The sequence below is a fragment of the Perca flavescens genome, chromosome 15 (genome assembly GCF_004354835.1).
Source record: "Perca flavescens isolate YP-PL-M2 chromosome 15, PFLA_1.0, whole genome shotgun sequence".
NCBI lineage: Eukaryota > Metazoa > Chordata > Actinopteri > Perciformes > Percidae > Perca > Perca flavescens.
The window spans coordinates 15148558-15167076 of record NC_041345.1 but is presented as its reverse complement, the minus strand read 5'-3'; the positions used below and the strand labels follow the sequence as shown (position 1 = coordinate 15167076).

Here is an 18519-nt window from a genome sequence, read left to right as displayed (position 1 = left end):
AGGTTACTGTAGAGAAGAAGAGGAATTGGACTGGACACTCCCAGAGTTTAGTCTGAATCTTCTTGCTCATCCTTGTTTTCCCAACATACTGATACACGTGGATGAATATTCTAATGCTCTTAACTCAAGATGTGTACTTAAAATTATCTTATTTTTTAGGAAGACACAATTTGGAAAGACTTAAGTAACTTTATCTTTGATACATGTCCCCTGCTACTAAAAAAAAGCCCAACATGTGTAGTCACAAGTAGCAGGTATTTTTCCTGACCAAACACACATTCACAGTCAAGCATGTTTTTTAATGCACAGCTGGCAATTCAAGCTCAAATCAACACAGACAGATCTATACTGACAAGTCCAAAAAGCAAAAAGAATGTGTAATTTTTGGCTTTGCAATGGAAATGATGAGGCTGAGCATGTCTGAACAGCATGTCCCCTCATCCCCACTCCCTACCAAACACCTCTTTTCTTCTGCATTGCTTTGTTCTTGCAGCACTTCATTGACCTAAGACCCCTGTCACCCAATAGCCAGATTTTCCCTTTTAAATCTTTTCTTAAGTAGCTTTAAAGGTAGGGGGGGTTGAATTCCACAGTACCAAATACAATTTATATTCTGCTTATCCAACCATTTCCTAGACACAACTGTATAATGTATGATACTGTATAGATCAATATGATGTATGCATTCAAATTATAGAGGAAACTATTCAAACCCAAGATCCTATTTCTTGTGCATTTGTATGCACATTTCTCCAAATGTTTTAGATCTTGGGAAGAATTTGAAAGAAAGTGGATATTAGCAATGATTGGCCATTGGTGCAGCATGAAGAGGTTTTCTAATCTGATCAACAAACTATCCAAATTCTTATCACTTTGCTCAACGGGCTATAGAAATGTTCAAATCAGCAGCAGTGTGGATAAAACACACTGAATTTGGTTAAATGTGACGTAGTGTAAGTCATACAAGTGTCCTACAGCGCCTTGTCAGATAATTCAAATAATATGCATTGCATATTACTCCAGTGAAACAGTTTCCCATGAAACCTATATACTTACATAATAACACAAAGTTCACACGATACAGACTCTCACTTACTTCCTTTGTCAACTTTAATGAAGACATTCACAAAGAAACACACTTGCTAGCATTCAACTGCATTTTTTATTCTATGTTATTCTTTTTAGTAACTGCCCAAACAGACCTGTTGAAACTTTGGATGAATACAATAATACAACAAAAACAAAATGAAAGAGTATGACACCATAGTTACACACTTGGTTTCAGAGGCTCCCATAATTTATGATATCCTACCTCAAATACATCTTCGTCTAGCAGCCGAGTGCCAAACACAGTGACACCATCTGTGCTGACTACAGCGTTGTCCCCTCGCAGCAGATCCAGGGTCTCTACCCTCTTACAGTCTAAGTAGAGGGTCACAGACTTGTCCTGCACACTGTAGGCAATCCTGTGCCATCTGAAAGAACAAAGTGCGAGAGAGAATTTACAGACGGTTGAGCCTTGGAGGGAGGTATTGTGGAAATGTAGAAGCGCAAGTATTTTGTCTGTTACCCAGCAGAATCAACGATGCAAAGAGCTGTTTCACACCTCTTTCAAGTGAGGCAAACCAGAAGTGCATTTGAGCCTGAGAATGTGAAGGATTGATTTCCTCAAAAATCATTGAAGCAAGCGCTTCGCAAGCATATTATTACCTTTAAGGTCACTTAAAGTTAAGCACATGGAGTGAGCTGTATGAATCAGGCTACAGAAATGTGAGGCCCACCTCAGATTTCAAGGCTTGGGAAAGTTATATAACCACAGTTACTGTAATATAAATTACAGAGTGCTGGTGGGTTTGATCTACTGCAAACACACAACAGATACAGTGTGCCGTTAAATCAACAGAAAGGCAGATATTTCATTAATATCTTCTCTAATGGAGGTGATATAGGCACTCAAACTACCCACTTTCCATCAGCCAGGTCGATCTTCTTGAAGATGGGATACAATTCCGGTGTGGGCTGCCCATGCTGGTCCTCATAGAGGAAGACTGGCGAACGGCCCACTTCCAGCCCCAGCTGCTGTACCCCCTGGTCATCATACACTGAAAGCAGGAAGAACTGGGAGCCCTTTTTAGCTCGCACTGTAGTCATCACAGAGAAATTTTCTGGAAATTTGGTGGAATCTGGGAGAGGAGAGGAGAGGAGAGGAGGAGAGGAGAGGAGGAGAGGAGAGGAGGAGAGGAGAGGAGAGGAGAGGAGAGGAGAGCTGGTAAGTCATACAAGAGAGAGCACAGCAGGGAACAGATATTTTTGTAACATGCGTGCGTCACATGCTGCCAATGAGACCTGAGTAAAGATAATACTGATGCAACATTTTGCCCATGAAGGCAGTGAGCCCCCATGAGAAAGAGTAAAGGGAGTTCAAAGTCAGATCTCTTAAAGTTTTACTGAGGAGCGAATCCCTCACCAAAGTGACACATTTGAGGGCTTTTTGCCTTTTTTAGAAATCCTCATTGGATAAAAGTTTACTACCAGGGAAGAGCTGTTTGGTTGGAGCACTGAGCTGGATCTTTTTGTCTATATTGTAGGCCAGGTCGCTCTCCTCCAAGCCCCTCCTGCTTGTGCAGAGACCAGCCTCCAAGGACAACCCCTCCATGTTCTCTGACAGATCCAGCACTCGCAGAACATCAATGGGATCAGCTGGAAATGAAAAGAAAGAAAAAAAATTGACCATCTGCACATTGTTATAGAGCAGATAGAGGAAATATAGTGGTTTATTGTATTTAATGCTCACAGATCTGATTCTATTGCTTTAAACACGATATTGTTGACAACTTGACATTCTTGTAAATAAGCCCTGCTTTCTGTTTATTCCTGTTTATAGCATTGTAGGAAAAACTTGTGAAATGAAAAAACTACTTATGATAGGGTGGAGCTTGTGGCAGATTACAGCAGCATGCTTTTAGTCATGTCAGTGTAACACTTAAACTCTTCCAGTGTGACAGCACTTTGTTGTCTGGCTCAGTTAAGTGCTGGTTGTTACCGAGCTGAAGAGCAGGGTTTAGTGTGGCTGGAAGCTGGTTTTAAAGTGTGGAGGCTTCCTGCTTCCTAGCAGTCGGAAGAGACGAGCTCCTCTGAGATGTGGCGGCAGGTGGCCAGGCTTCTGTGGGTGTTATTATAGAATAGGGGTGGTACACAGCCTAACCCATAATCCTACTGCAGCACACCTGACAGCTGACACCTGCACACCGCTCACCCTGCACCAGCGAGCAACAATATGTCTGCATTGCATTTCTCAGAATTTGAACACTTCACCGGCACAAATAAACGCATCAGTGATTCATATAGTCTCGCTGCTAAAACATCTGCCCTAACAAGCCAGCTAATTTTGTATTAAATCTTCCAAAGCTTAGTCTCCTGAGAAATTAAACATTTCTGCTAATGGGGTAAGACTGTTTTATTTGTTTATTTATTTGTTCAAAAGTGCATGTAAATATCTGAAAACAAGACTAAGAATAGAATAAGGCCAATTGCTGTAAAACTACCAACAGAAAGTATTCTCATGAAAACTCTTGAAGCAAGTTGATTTCAATTATAAACAGGAAAACCGAGCTAATGAATTGTTAGGATGGAGATTTATTTGTTGTTTAGCAAATGCCTCTGTAGATATTTCTCCCAGTGCTGGCTCTCTCATTATAATGGACCAGAGCATTATTTGCAGGCTGCTGGTCATGTTATCCGATGTTCTGTAGATAAAGTGCTGCCGTAAGCATTAGCCAGGATCAGAGTTTTGTGCACAGCTAGTCTCCCACCAGCTGATATGAGAGCCTGTTCAGGGAAACTCAGCATCTGGCAGCACCAGGCATCTGAAATGAGGATCCTAAACCCAAATTGCCTCCTGCAGCTCTTGCCGCTCATTCAGAGTTCGCCTTGTATATTCCTTGTTAATTAAACATGTGGAGAGAGTTTACCGTTGCCCAGACATTGCTTGCAGAAAAACACCACGTTATACATTTTATTGCATCATTTATTTGCATAGCAGAGGCCTTTTACTCTGAGCAGCTTTGAGAGCTCGCCCTCTCAGTCCCCTAGCATGGCAACGGGGCTGTAAATAGGTTAAGCTATGAATCACAGCCAGGCTACAACAATAGATAACATAATGTACAGATGTAAAGGTATTTATATATTTTGAATGTATATAGAGTCATAAACAAGCAGTGTAAATTAAATAATTACAGAACTTGCAACAACAGAAACCTCAGTCTATTATGTGCAAGCGGCACCAATGAATATTCACCCACACACAGTCATTTTGGATTATTTTCAAATCTGCTCTAGCCATCATGACACTGAACCAAGACCTAAATGTCAAGCAATAAGGTTACGCCCCCACACACGCATGCACGCACGCACGCACACATGCACACACACACACACACATTCTCACATTCACGTCAAGGCTTTTTGTCTTTTGGCCTGATATGGTCACCTGACAATGCTGGTTAAATTGGAGAGTAAAGGGAATGTTTTGGTTGCAACAAACTTCATGACATTTACCTTACAGTAACAAAGTCATCAAAAGGCTGGCTGCATCCTCGAATGCCCTGATCAGGCTGCTACTTCAGAAGCCAAAAACAAAGACATGCCACACCAGAGTCTCTTTTATTTTTGTAGCTAAAAGCTTGAATACATTTGCATCTGCATTTCTGTTGAAGCACTTTATTATTAACAACAGTTTACTTTGCACTTTACATCATGCCTGGGTCCTAAATTCCTAATCCTTAATGTTTGCATTTAATTGAATAGGTAGCAGTGTCTCTGTCTTTGTCTGATCCCAAATGAGCTCTTTGTAGCTCTGTTGAGGCCTTGACGGCAAATCAATTTCCGTTGGGATAGCAAAGTTTAAAGTTAGTGTTTTAGTCAAAGGTCAGACTCCAGTAAAAATACTCATGCACAGAGAGAAAAAGAGGCCATAAGGCAGTGATGTTTGGAACAGTCTAAAATAATGTTCTAAATTGAAGCAACATGGGTCTAATTATACGGGATTCTTGTGTTTCTGTCAGCCCATCCAGAACAGCACCTGACAAAATGATCTCAAAACATAATAACACAATTAAACTTTTCAGCAGAATTGTTTAATTTCAAGTAATCCAAAGATGATATGTCAGTGCACCCCATGAACCATATTAAGTACATTTCTGCCTCAACCACTATATATTTATTGTTGCCCAATTTTAAACATGTTCCAACTATAGGCTGTCAGGAGACTGTTGACCTCTGACTCTCAAGACAATAGAGAACAGCCGAGATGTGCAACAATGCCAAAGGGAGAAATCTAAGACAAGCAGCAGAAATTCCTCCTAAAAAAGAAACTGCATTCACAATGATCCATCAGTTAAACATGCAGTGAATAATAGGCATCCCACACCCAAGTTTGCAAAATAAACTGTTATAAGTTTGGCAAGCTGATTCTGAGAACAGGGGAAAAACCTGATAGCTGCTGCAACAACATCAAAATCTAGTTAAATATAAGCATGACCCAGAAAAAATTCAACCAAGTTTATGTAGGATATCCATTGGATATATATATATATATATGGCGGCATCAAGACAAAACCCCCAGGCTTGTGGCTGGTGGCCACATGAAGTCTGGATCCATGCAGCAATAAATAAAAGACAGTTATCTATTCCCTGTTTTGGATCCATTGATGTCACCTTAAGTTGTGCCAATTATTGCAGCCTCTTTACCTATCCTGCAGCACTGACTGTCTCAGCAGGTTTTGCTTGCATCTCATTAAGGCTTTGTGGCAATCATTCATGTCCTTACCTCACCTGTTAAATTATCTTACTTCTAAAGAAGCGTAGCAAGAGTGGATGGGCATAAATGAGATCAACACTCTGGTATGGCCACTGAAAGACAGAACTCCCAACCTTCATGGCTATATTATCGGCCAGTGCAGCATGCTGTCCCCACCACTTAAAGATATGGCTCAGCATGTTTGAAATAGAATCATACAATCTCTAAGGACTGATGACTCAGACTGTCCAATCGCAAAAGGTCAGAGTACATGGGAAGGAGCTGAAAAATCCAGCAATTTCACAGACATCTGGCATTTCTGCCTTCTTTTTCTTGTGCTTTTTCTATGAGACAACCATGTCTGCCCAGCAACAGAGCAGTCCACAGTCTTCCTGACAGAAAAGAGCTGGACAGTCCATCTCACAGATCATGCTCTATTCCCTGGAAAATCCACTGAACAGTCCACATCAGTGTGTCATCTCTGGCCGTGTAACACTTGACCCAGTCCCTCCAACTCAGCACCACTTCAGTTATACATGGACATAATGTGTTTCCTGTGTTTCTCAAGAAAATGTCTCTGAAGACATTTTTTATGACTCACACCACCTACACTCCCAGTTCAGCCTAAAAAAAATACCACTCGCACACACACACAATACAACTCTGTCAAAAACAATTGTGCATGGGAACTGAGGAATTTTAACAAGAAATTAAGCTGAAATTAATCAATAAAAATGTCCCATAGTATCTTGGACAACACCCTGAGATGACAGGAGGAAAAGCAAATGTAATTCTGCGTAAAAACTACTGTTTCTGATTGCATTTCTTCAGAAAACGTTATAAATTCAGCAAGCTGTAAAACATATGGTGATTAATAATAATAAAAAATTTATCCAGTGGAAGTGGTTGAATAAATCCAGACATCGTTTCTGCCAGGCTCCATGAAGAACAGCCTTAATCTAATTAGCAGTGGGTGTGACCTTTTGTCTGGGTCACTGCTGTGTGTGCACAAGAACACTATGAGGTGAGGAGAGCTAATACACCCTCTGAAAACATAACCAGCCAAATAAGAATGGTACACTGACTGAACACACAGTTACACTAGTATGACCAAACAGCCTGCGCACTGTTCATACGTAGCTCAATTATAACGCCCACAGAGGGAAAACAACAGCACTTTGGACCTCTGCCCTTGTCAAAATTTCTCTCTGAATCACTGTATTATTTTATCTGAAAAACACATTTCTTTAGTTCTTGTAAACAGGGGTCATTACTGTAAAACAACAACATGACATCATGACTTTGCGTAAACATACACGCCACTTTCCTAAAGCTATGTGCCGTGTTATCACAAGGCTACGTGTTATCGCGAGGCTACATGTTATCACGAGGCTACGGTTGGGTTTAGGAAACGTCCCACGCGGGTTGGGTTTAGGAAAAGAAGAACCGGTTGGGATTAGGAAACGAAGAACGGGGTTGGGTTTAGGAAAAGAACAAACGTGGAAAGGAAACATCACACACGGGACACAAAGGAAAAAGTTCTGTGTTTTACCCATCCTCCACCCTGACCAACCTCCCTACGCGGATTTTCGCCCTTTCATACTACTCGCTACAAGGTCAATTCACAAGCAATCGCAAGGTAATGTAAGTCAATGGAGGCCAAACGCCGTTGATAAACACGGTAAAAAGCGAGTATGCGCCTTGATAACACGCCAATAATGGCATACAAATTGGCGTGTCATACATACGCCACTTCATGAGATCAGTCTGAAAACAAAGAAGAATGTGTTAGAAATATCTATAATTGTAAATTTGTAGGGCTGGAAATATGCAAACTGAGAGGAAGTGATAGTTCTCGCCCTGAATGTACTTTGTGGTTGGGTCTGCTTTGAGTTATTGCTCAGAATTTAGGAGCAAGTCAAGTCAGCTGTTTGTAGACGACTGCTGGGAATGGCTTTTAACATATTCTGAGAGTTTATGAAGTAATGATTAGTATTATTATTATTATGATTATATACAATGAAAGCAACCAGCAGTGCCTAACATTAGGTCTTTAAGCATATAGTCTGTAATACCAAATTATTTGAAATACCACATTATTAATATTTATATGGTTATGCTCTCTTGTCTGTGTAGCATGAAGAGATACAAGACAACCAAGGACATCCAAACGCAAAGGTTATGGCCGATGTATGAGATTCTGTGGCTGTAGAGTTTTTATGTTGAGTTGCGCAGGCACTAAAATAGTGGAAAAGTAGACCTGAGTTAACCAGCAACAGGAAATGTTCTGGATTTACATGCAAATGACACTGCAGAGACCACCCTGTAAGAAAAGCACAAGCAATACTGTGTGCATCAATTTGTCTTCTTTTTCAAAAGTTTCATGTGTTATACAAACAACTGTTGCAACCATTTATTGTGCATGCACATTCTTAAAATATACACTATATACTGTATAGACTGTAGGGAATCCACCAACTGACCCTCTCCTAACTACAATGATAAACTGGACATAATGTATGATAAACAACGAACGACTTACAGTGACAATATGTAACTTTTTAATGTTTCTGAAGTTCTGTCATTTTTCATACAATGGTCTTTACTGACCAGGTCTGATTTTTCCCACAAAGTCACGGGATGATTTGCAGCAGGTAGATGGTGCTACAGGCGCTACAGTAACACATTCTAGAGGGTCACCGATTTCTTTTTAACACCGGAAAAGCCTGTGTTAGCATATGACAGCGGAGCCAGGTAAAAGGAAGCAGGAGATGTCTTTATATAGGCCTAATTGTATTTAAATGTTATTTTAGAAGTTATCTGTTGTAGTTATGGCTGATACTGGGGCAGGAAAGAAGGAAATTAAATGAAGAACAGATAAAAGATAAAAGGGAATAGGTAAGTAAAATACAATAATGTGAGTCACACTCGGTCGGGCTTTCAACAGATGGAGACATTTACGGGATTGTAAATGATTCAAAACCGACCCCGAATTTATTCATAAAATAACTTTACAATGCGCAATGTGGAATGCACCCCTTCCATTTAGCGCGGAGGTTTTCCTTTTACTCCATGTTTGTGTTGGCTTACTAGTTTCTTTTCCCTGTAACGTTACTGTAAAGTGTCTGTGGGTTTCATGAAATGCGCTACATTAATCTAAGATGTTATTACCGTTGGTTGCTACAACAATCTATTAATGCTTTGGCTTAGTGACAGTGATACCCAGTTTAGCTCATGAGACATCCAAAGTAGGCTAAATTACTGTATGCTACACTTGAAATGCAACGATGCATCTGTAACTTAAGCAAAACATTCATCGCGATTATATGACCTCCCGGTAACGCTAACTCAGTAATCTACAGTGGACAATAAAACACCGTAAAGAAAAGACCATTACGACAGCAGGTGTGGTAAAAACACTTCCGCTTTTGTCCAAAGCAGCTGCTAGAATCAACACAAACTGAAAGTTACATAAAGCCACCTCAACGTGCCTTAGTGTATATGCATATATGCATATATGATGTATCATATCTAGCATGCTTATCATTTGCACAAATGCAGGGGCCTTGTTTTTTCTCATCTAACCTTGCCATCCTAGCATTTCCTCACCATATTTAGTGGACTTACATAGCTCTACTTTGTTCTTACAGAAATCATAGTTTTTACATTTGAGACTTAAGCACCAATGATAACACATATGTAGGCCAATTTTTCCTCTAACACATCTCCTTGATAGATTTTTACTACATGAGGGAAATGCACAAATTATAATTCAAATACTAAAAACAATTTAGCTTGTTTAGAGTGCTCTGCTGAATATGGGTCAGTAGTTGCGTCCTGTTGTTACTTTTCTTGTTGAAGCTGCAAGATTCTGGTGGCATCTGATTACACATTTTCTTCCAATTCACATCAGCACCACATTCTTCGATCTTCACAGTTTGTTCTGCTCATGTTTGTTCACAGCATGATAGGCCGACAGGCCAAAAGCGGCTTGGCCCATTGAGAAAACACCTGCCTCTCAAAGCTCATAACTTGACAGGCCTTCCACATATACGACACAGAAAGCACATTTTACTTCTATACTTGTGAGGATGTTCTTTTTTACTGTTCTGACTAAAGTAAACATTCCCTAACCATAATATCCACTGCATGCCTAACACTGGCCCTTAACCTAGCCTGACACCAGTTCTAATCACTAAAGAGGTGGGGGGAGTGTTTATAATGACCTGATTTTGGAAGATATTTTCTCATCTCTTTATCCTTCCGAGGATATCAGGTCCTCATAAATGTGTAACATAACACACCACCACAACAATACAAGTTCACACACATAATTTCTTATGCACATGTGCATGCATACCTCACACACAGAGGATTAGCTTGATACAAACATGCAAGCATACACATGACCAAGCCCATTCAAGTTTCAACCCCAAGCCGCCATTTAGTCTCTCAGACATCATAACATTGAGGCAGCCATTATGGAGTGTAACACCAGAGCAGGCAAAATCAAAGTATAACACTATATGCCGCACACCCTGTGTAAGACAGGTATATACTGTATACACATGCTCCTTTAGAAGTCCTGTTCCTTTCTTACATTTAAAAGAAATTCTCAACAAGTTGTGGGCATCTGTGTTCACAGCTTAGTGTCTGAAGGACACTTGGCAGGTTCAGAGAAGTTGAAATATGAGCCAGGTCACAATGTCATTAAGGGTAGCATATTGTTTTTAAGACTCTACAGAAGGCTTTGGAAGGAAAGCTTACTACTGTGGCCTCTACTGAAATGTTCATGTGCATGTGATGGATGACATCTGATAAAACTTTTTCTAAAGCCCATAAAGTAGGATAAAGAGGCAGATGACATGTAAGGGGACACTGCAAAGAAGTCAGCCCCTCTGATGACTGCTCATTGCAATTCTACAGGAAGCATCGCCAACTAGTCCCACAGAAAGCGTCTTGAAGCATCCAGTGATCAGAAACACAGCCATAGATGCCTGAGGGGAAGGGAGTTACTGAGTTTCTGGAAGCCAGATGTGTGTTGAATACTATAGATTGCATTTCGGCGTAATGAAGCATTTGAGCGCAATTTCTAACTAGAACTGCAAGCGGTTATGACGGGGTCCAAGCCTCCCCGGCGCGAGTCGCCCCTGATGACACGCGGAGCCCACAAAAGCGGAACCCACGACAGCGGAGCCCGCGAAAGGAAAACCCAAAGCACGACTGTGCCGAGGCAAAAGTCAGGAAATTTCACTAAGTGCGAGCTCCAAAGTCTGTAGTGAAATGCAATAGCAAATTTCCCATTCATTGAGTAAAAGGCCAAAACGCTTCTACCTCAATTATAGCACCTCCTAAAGGCAGATCATCACCAAATCTTGTACAGAGCCGTGGAGTGGCCTGTAGAACAATAATCACAAGTTTTGTGATGATAGCATTTACTGCCGCAGAGATATTGCCATTGTAAATTTCCCATTTAAATGCATTGACTTATTTGCCAAAATGCGTCTACGTTCATTGTAGTGCCCCCTAACGGCCGATCTTCACAAAATTTGATACATGGACTCGAACTGGGATGTTGAACAATAGTACAATTTTAATTTGGCCAAGATATGCTAAAGATCGTGTTTTGTGGCTAGCTACGACAATATGTTTGATTGTAAATTGGGCATACTTTAACGTAGCAAAACATTTTTGATAGCTTTTTGTCAGGTCCATCTGGAAAAGTTATATACAAGGTTGCGTGGAGATCGGTTGCACAGCCTAGGAGGAGTTTGAAAAGTAGTTTTTTGCAAAAAAACGTATTAGCAAAAATGGGCGTGGCCTATATCCTGTCATTGATTCAAGGAATACGAGGATGTAAGGTTTTCTAATGTGCGATGTGTAATGTGGGAGTTATAGAAAAAACACGTTTGACGTCATTATAGTGCCAGCTAGCGGTCCATATGTGTAATATTTGGTATGTGAGGTCCATGTACCCTTCTACATCTACACGGTAAATTTGAAGTTGCTCACATTAGTGTAAGTGGTGAATCCAAATAGGGTCCCATAGGACACGCCCACTTTGACGAATCAAAACAAAATATCGTAAAACTCGGATGAGCCTTTAATGAGATATATACTTTTGAGACTTGTAGTGCCCCCTAGTGGCAAATTTTCGTAAAATGGGGTGGGGAGCCTCAGAGGGTCATGGCAAACAAGAATCTAAAGTTTCAGGTTGATAGCATTAATTTTGATATTGGCAAATATGGCAATGTTTGTGTTTTCGTAGCTAGCTACACAAATTTGGTTGTGCGTAATTTGCACAATTTTTATCCGATAAAAATTCTTTTAATAACTTTTTGTCAGGTTGGTCTGGAGATGCTACGTACCAAGTTTCGTGCAGATCGGTCGCACGGTCTAGGAGGAGTTAGAAAAAGTAGGTATTATTAAAGACTTGGTGGGATTCAAAACAGTGTCAAAGAGTCTGAGAAGCAGTTTGATATGACACTTGCAGCATCAGGAACTAGGGACAGACATCAGCATCTCTGATGTTTAATGTTTCCATTACAGAAACACAAATTCACATAACAGAAGAAAACACTAGAGCTGTTGCAGCTGCAAAAATCCTCTTTTCCTAGTCTTATATCCTGCTAAAATACGCTGCCTTTTTCATTTGTTTTCATTTGCCACTAATTTGTTGCTGAATCAAAGGCGAAAAAGGCTTGCCGTTCTCCTTTGGGAGTCTGGTGCAGGAATGGCAAGTAAGCTGGATCAAACAGGAGACAGTGAGGGGGCTGTATGCACGATTTCCCCTCTGTCGTAGAAGCAGTCAAGGATGAGGCAGAGCATGAGCAAGTGAGAACGGTGATGTAAAAGATCAGGCAAGGATAAGGCATATCAAATAAAAAAACAAATACCCCCTATTCCCAGGAACAGAAAAAAAGAAAGAAAGAAAGGAAAACTGAACAAAAATGTGTGTGAGGCAAAAAAAGAACAGAAGATTCTAACTGAAACTAGCTGTGGACGTGTGCAAGAATGTCTCACTTCCTGTCAGCAAACATGACTACAAAGTACTCTCTCATCTCTCTTGAACACACACAGAAAGCATATGGGAAAACATTCTGGCACTGTAATACACACACACATGCACACAAACATGCACAGACTTAGACACATCACATGCACATATCTAAGACATAGCCATATCAGCACCACCATATGTCCCAGGCACTTTTAAATCATCTCATCCTCTCACTTCACAGGCCCTAATTAGAGAGCAGTGGACACCACAGCCGCTGTGTCACTTAAATGTGATTATGTCAGTTGGCCCACTTCCTCCCGCCATCGCTTAATGTCAGCCAATGAATTGCATCAAATCTTGCCAGCCATAAAGTGGGTGCATGTGGAAAGCCACGAGTGAAAATTATATATCTGTAAGCACTTCTGGTGACCCACAGGGTTAACTCCTGCTGTTGAGGCATGGTGCTCCATCAGGGAGTCTGTAAGCAGCAGCACCTGCGAGGAAAAAGTTGTCTGCCAGTTGAAGATACTCAGGACACAGGGCATGCCGCCGGGCCTGTGTTGGTGAGAGATAGCAGTGGGCCAAATTACATACAGTTGTATGCACAAGCTGGTTACTGGCTATCTTGGGAACAAGGAGCTCTTAAAATGGGTGCACCACTTGCTGAACAAGCATGAAAGTACAACAAATGTGGACACAAGGACACTGTGACAGACAGACAGAGAGAGAGAGAGAGAGAGAGAGAGAGAGAGACACAGCTGTTTGACAGTGACCAGGCCCTCTTCTTGCAGGTGGATAATTGAAAAATGTGTCCTACAAGTCATAGTGTGTAAAATATGACCTGAGGTAGTAACCTACAATAAAACGTGTAAAATATTCAAATGTGCCAGAATAATCACAACTAAGGCAGTAAGAGTGTTCGTGCAAGCGCCTTCACTTAAGACCTATGTGAGTAGAGGGCACATTAAACAGATCCATGACAAGAATTTTAATCTACTCAGTTCGGTCAGTGTTCAGCCATTCACCTCTTTCTCAAGCCAACGTTAAACCTTTTCACAGTAAACCGACGCTGGTCACAAGCAAACTCGAACATGACATCATACATCTCCGGTCGCTCAACGTCTTACGGCTCACCTGACGCAGGAAGATCACACTAAATTTAAAACCTTGGAAATGTGTTCAATTAAAAATGCAAGCTGGAGCATGAAAAGCTGAATCAATCAAAATGTGCTCCTTGAGCAATGACGCGGATAATTAATACGTAAACATACACAAATCTATCTTATGCATAATTGCACGTGCACGGTTCTGAAGGATCCAAAGTAATCATTAAAAGACAGTAAAGATGCTTTTGCGCCAAGTGTTGGCTGTGGACCAAGTGATGAATGATGGTGCCTGAAAAAAAAAGTCACGGAAACTTAGATAAAGGAGACAGTTCATCTTTAATGTTCAAATAGATAGGCTACTTTACCAGCTTGCGTCGTCGTTACGTGAAGCAGGATACAAATAAATAGCGATATTCTCCAGCGCGACCTGGTCCTTATTACATGGTCCATCTTTTCCAAGCGGAGACCCCCCTCTGCCTCCACCACCAGAACTTTACACTGAAGTTAGATTTGCAGGAACTCAGCAGCCATGCGGGGTGAAAAGGAGAGAAGCCGGTCTGTAGTTCCACTTGCTTGATTGTTGGAGAAGTTTTGTTGTGGTGGCTCCTCTCAGTTTCGCTCTGCCCCTCTCATTCAAGTTCTCCCTCTCGCCATCACTCTCTCCCTCTGCGCTCCACCTCCTCCGCCTCTCCTCCTTCCATTAGGACGGCAGAAAACTCCATCTTAAATCACATTTAGGCTATTTCTAGCGATCCTTTGAGGTTTCACTTCTTAAAGGTGGTCATTACCCACACAACCCACACACACAATGCTCTTACATAGTAACCTGTGTAGCCAGCCTATATCCACGGAGACTACAAAAAGAGATGATTACATTAGATTTGAACAGGATGATTGAAAACAGTGACCATACTATTAATTTTGATCATGATGATCATGATGCAACATGTTCAGATATCTTTCTTTTTTAAATTATTGTTATTTGGTTAATTATCTTTCACCTACCAGTGAAGATCAGAGGTTTTGGGCTAAATCATTTGAAGCTGGAGGATGTATCCAAGCTTTAAACTTCGCACACAGCACTAGTTAAATACATTTGAACATAACACATCCCTGACCGGTTCATGGAGTCAGGCCAGGCCAGGGCAGGTTGTCTCCACCATCAGTATAATCTCAGCAGCCCAGCATTGTTGCTGCGTTTTTGTAATGTTTGTCTAGGCTGAAGCTGGAGGCAAAATCACCTCACGTTAGAGGTTGTGGACTCCTAGTTCAGAGGCAGGCACAGCTGGCTAAAACCTATTATTTAAAACATTACGATGTGTTATTCCACACCCCCTCACTTTAATCTGAGTGGTCATGATCCCACCTAGTGTAGCTCTTTAATATAGACAAAGTCTACCAGACTTTTTTTTTCAACAAAACAGAAACAAAACCGTTTTGTAACATGTTTAACCTCATCAAAATATTAAAAAGACATATTTGGATATTTTGTAAAGGATTTTTTTTTTTTTACAGGTATAACATTATATAAATTAAGTTGCATTAAACTACATGAAGTTAATAGTCTTTTAATAGGGACACTGACAGGAATGAGGTGAAATAATTGGTTGTGACAAGCACCCACCTCTTAATACTGTAGGGGACATCTGTCTCAATCATCTGCCAAAACTTAAGCCTTTACAGTTTTGATTACCTGTGCAGGCTGAATATAGTCCTGCCAGAAGCTTAATTAATTCTAGTAAGATGGGTATTCAGTTGAGACATGCTCTAAGATAAGACTTGTGAAGACCTTTTCTAATTGGAAAAATACCAAAGATAACGTTTCGAGAGTCCAAGCTACAAGAGGCCTTTGTAAAGAAACTGGGAGTCAAAATCCCCGAGAACATTCAGAGAAAAGAAGCCAAACCCTAATTTCTGTAATTTCTGAAGGGAGAAGAGTCTCAAACCACAGAAAGATGGAGAACCACACCCATTTAAAAGTCATAATGCTGTTTTATCCAAACTGTTCCATATTATTTCAAGCCAAACCCCAACTCTTAGCTGCAAATTATTAAACATTAAACATCATATATATATCAGTTATGATGCAAATCCAAAACATATTATGATTCTTTGTGGTGTAAATAAATAGTGTCAAAAAGTAAAGTTAGGCAACATAAAAAAAATCCTTCTTCAAATTCTTCAAAATAAGGGACCCTTATGAAAAAAATTATACATTTCCTGAGCCTCAGACTGTAAATTGTGGGAGCTCAAATTGGAGAGTGATTAGAAAAAAAACATAAAAAGCCAGGAGTGTGAGCTAGAATAGCTAGTCCAGATAACTTGTCAGATTTAGGCTGTTCTAGTAGGTAAACAACAGACCCCCTGACCTCCCACCGTCTCCCTTCTCAGTACCAGCTTAGCCAGCCTGAGTCAGGGCCACATTCCTAACAGCTTTTAGCAGATAGTTACCAAGAGTCCAGTGGCTAGTCTGAGCTCTGGGTGAGAAATATTTCCAGAGCATTTGCTATGTACCTTTGTCTAACTGCGCGACAACTTATAGATAATCATCCTTTAAAACATATCAAACAATAAAACAAAGACAAACTGAGGTTTCTAATGTACGATGAGTAAGGTTTTATTCTTTTATCAAGAAATACACCTGACAACAACTGCACCCAGACTTTGGTGTTCCTCATGACTGGCACCAAACATGCATTGATTGAGCCTGGGACCCAACACATACATTTCAATTATTACACATGACGTGACCGTAATGCGCAGGAAAATTTCAATTAAAATCAAAGTCCATCCATTTGTCTCATGCCAGTAGTTTGTCATCTTTCATTAACCAAGAGGGTTTCATAAATCAGACTTATAATGATTAATGTACGGTAAATAGACCTTCCTTTTTCAAGTTGACGTAAACACATAAATGCTGCTAATAGTGCTCAAGATGGAGAATGAAGTCAGTTGTTGCTGGCGACCTCTTTATCCTGATAATCAATCAGCAGGACCCAACAGAGCAACTTTGTTTTGTACACACTTAAAATCAAGTGGATGAAACACCAAGATACTAAATTAGACTCCATATGTGTTTTGACATGTATTTATCAATAAGCGGTTTGAAAAAAATCACAGAGGAAGTTTGGCAGGAGATTAATCTATCACAGATTTTGTAGAAGGAAGAAAAAAGCTTTAGGATGTGTCTCTGTATTTTCCCCTATTTTAGTTTCAATCTCTTGTCATTTTTATTTATTTACTCTCCAATTCCTCAAAGCACATCAATAATGCTTCCAGTATTGAAGTTTAGCCAAGACATGTGGTATGATGTTACAAATTCAAAGCATCTCTTTCTCCCTCTGCAGGTCATCCTGTGCTGATAAATTATGGTGGACTTTTCTTATCATTGAATGACTGAGAGGGTGGAAGGTGAAGTGAAGTAATCTGTCATCAAACCATTATAGGCTCTTTGAGACATATGGAAACCGTATTAAATCTCAAGAGGAGCTGATGAGCATTTAGGATTAGAGACCCTAAGATTGGCTTTTAATTGAGTCTGCCTCCGGTCTGCTCCTTGTGTTGAAGAACATGCCAGAACAAGACAGCAGGCTAACTGTCAGGAAAAGTATGCATGCAAGGTTGCAAAGGAAGATACAACTGACTCTATAAGCTTGCCAAAAAATGATTCATGTATGTTTAAAGAGGAAAAAATAATTTTTTTTCTATTCAGTCATTATGAAATAACCACCTTACAAATAATTTACACCACTGCTTCCTAATGGGTTTGTGATGTCATTTAGCTGTGTATTGTGTGATAAACAGTGTTATTACTTTCTGTCATTGTGATATAATGAGGATTTAAAGATGAGTGTGAATTATGATTGTGTATCTAAGTTTGTGGTTTGTGTAGGAGTGGGGGAGCCTGACAGCTAATCCAGTGTCACTTTATTTCACCATTTATATCAGAGTTATGAATGACCCTTAGATAACAACTACAGTTTTTGAATGTAGGTAAATCTGTTAGAGGCTGGTAAAATCGCTGGTCTATGAAAGCACCTCAAGAGAAATGTGATTGTGCCACCCACTGACTGCTGATGATATAGATCAGAAAGCATGTGTTCTTACATGGGTTTACCTGCCTGCAGTACAAGGGGGCAGAGCAATCACATCAGGCAGGATTAGACTGCAGCTTGGTATTAAATCACCACTACACTTCCCTTAACCAACTATGGCATTTGGAATTTAAAAAAAAGAGCTGTTTAAGCCTCATTGAAAGGAACAAGATTACCATCAGAACCAACACTGAGCAGGGATTGGATGCAGAGCTGTCTTTTCAGACATATTACTCCAGACAGTCAGTTGCTTAACCCTGCTGTAAAGTTTCCAAACCAGGGATGTGACCATAAGAAAGTGTGTGGAAATGTTCCCTTTTGCAATGGGCCAGTAAGGGAAATTGCCAATCTGGTGATAATTATAATATTGAGAGATGACGGGAGACTAAACTAATTAACATCTAAGGACCATGTCTGTTAAATGAACTGCTCCAACAAACAGACTAAATAAACTCAACCAGCCACCACACACAAGCTCACCCTGCTGTGTGCCCTCCTCTTCACTGTTAGTTTTCCAACACA

The 18519-nt window shown here is 40.4% G+C and overlaps 1 protein-coding gene across 1 annotated transcript in view; it reads right to left on the bottom strand.

Annotated features, from left to right (window-relative positions):
- col5a3a (collagen, type V, alpha 3a) overlaps nt 1-14549 on the bottom strand; it is a 49797-nt gene extending 35248 nt beyond the window's left edge. Inside the window, 4 exon segments of the mRNA XM_028599427.1 lie at nt 1313-1475; nt 1967-2183; nt 2533-2700; nt 14269-14549. Coding sequence (XP_028455228.1) covers nt 1313-1475; nt 1967-2183; nt 2533-2700; nt 14269-14353 — 633 coding nt within the window. The 5' untranslated portion in view covers nt 14354-14549.
- Nucleotides 14550-18519: the final 3970 nt, after the last annotated feature.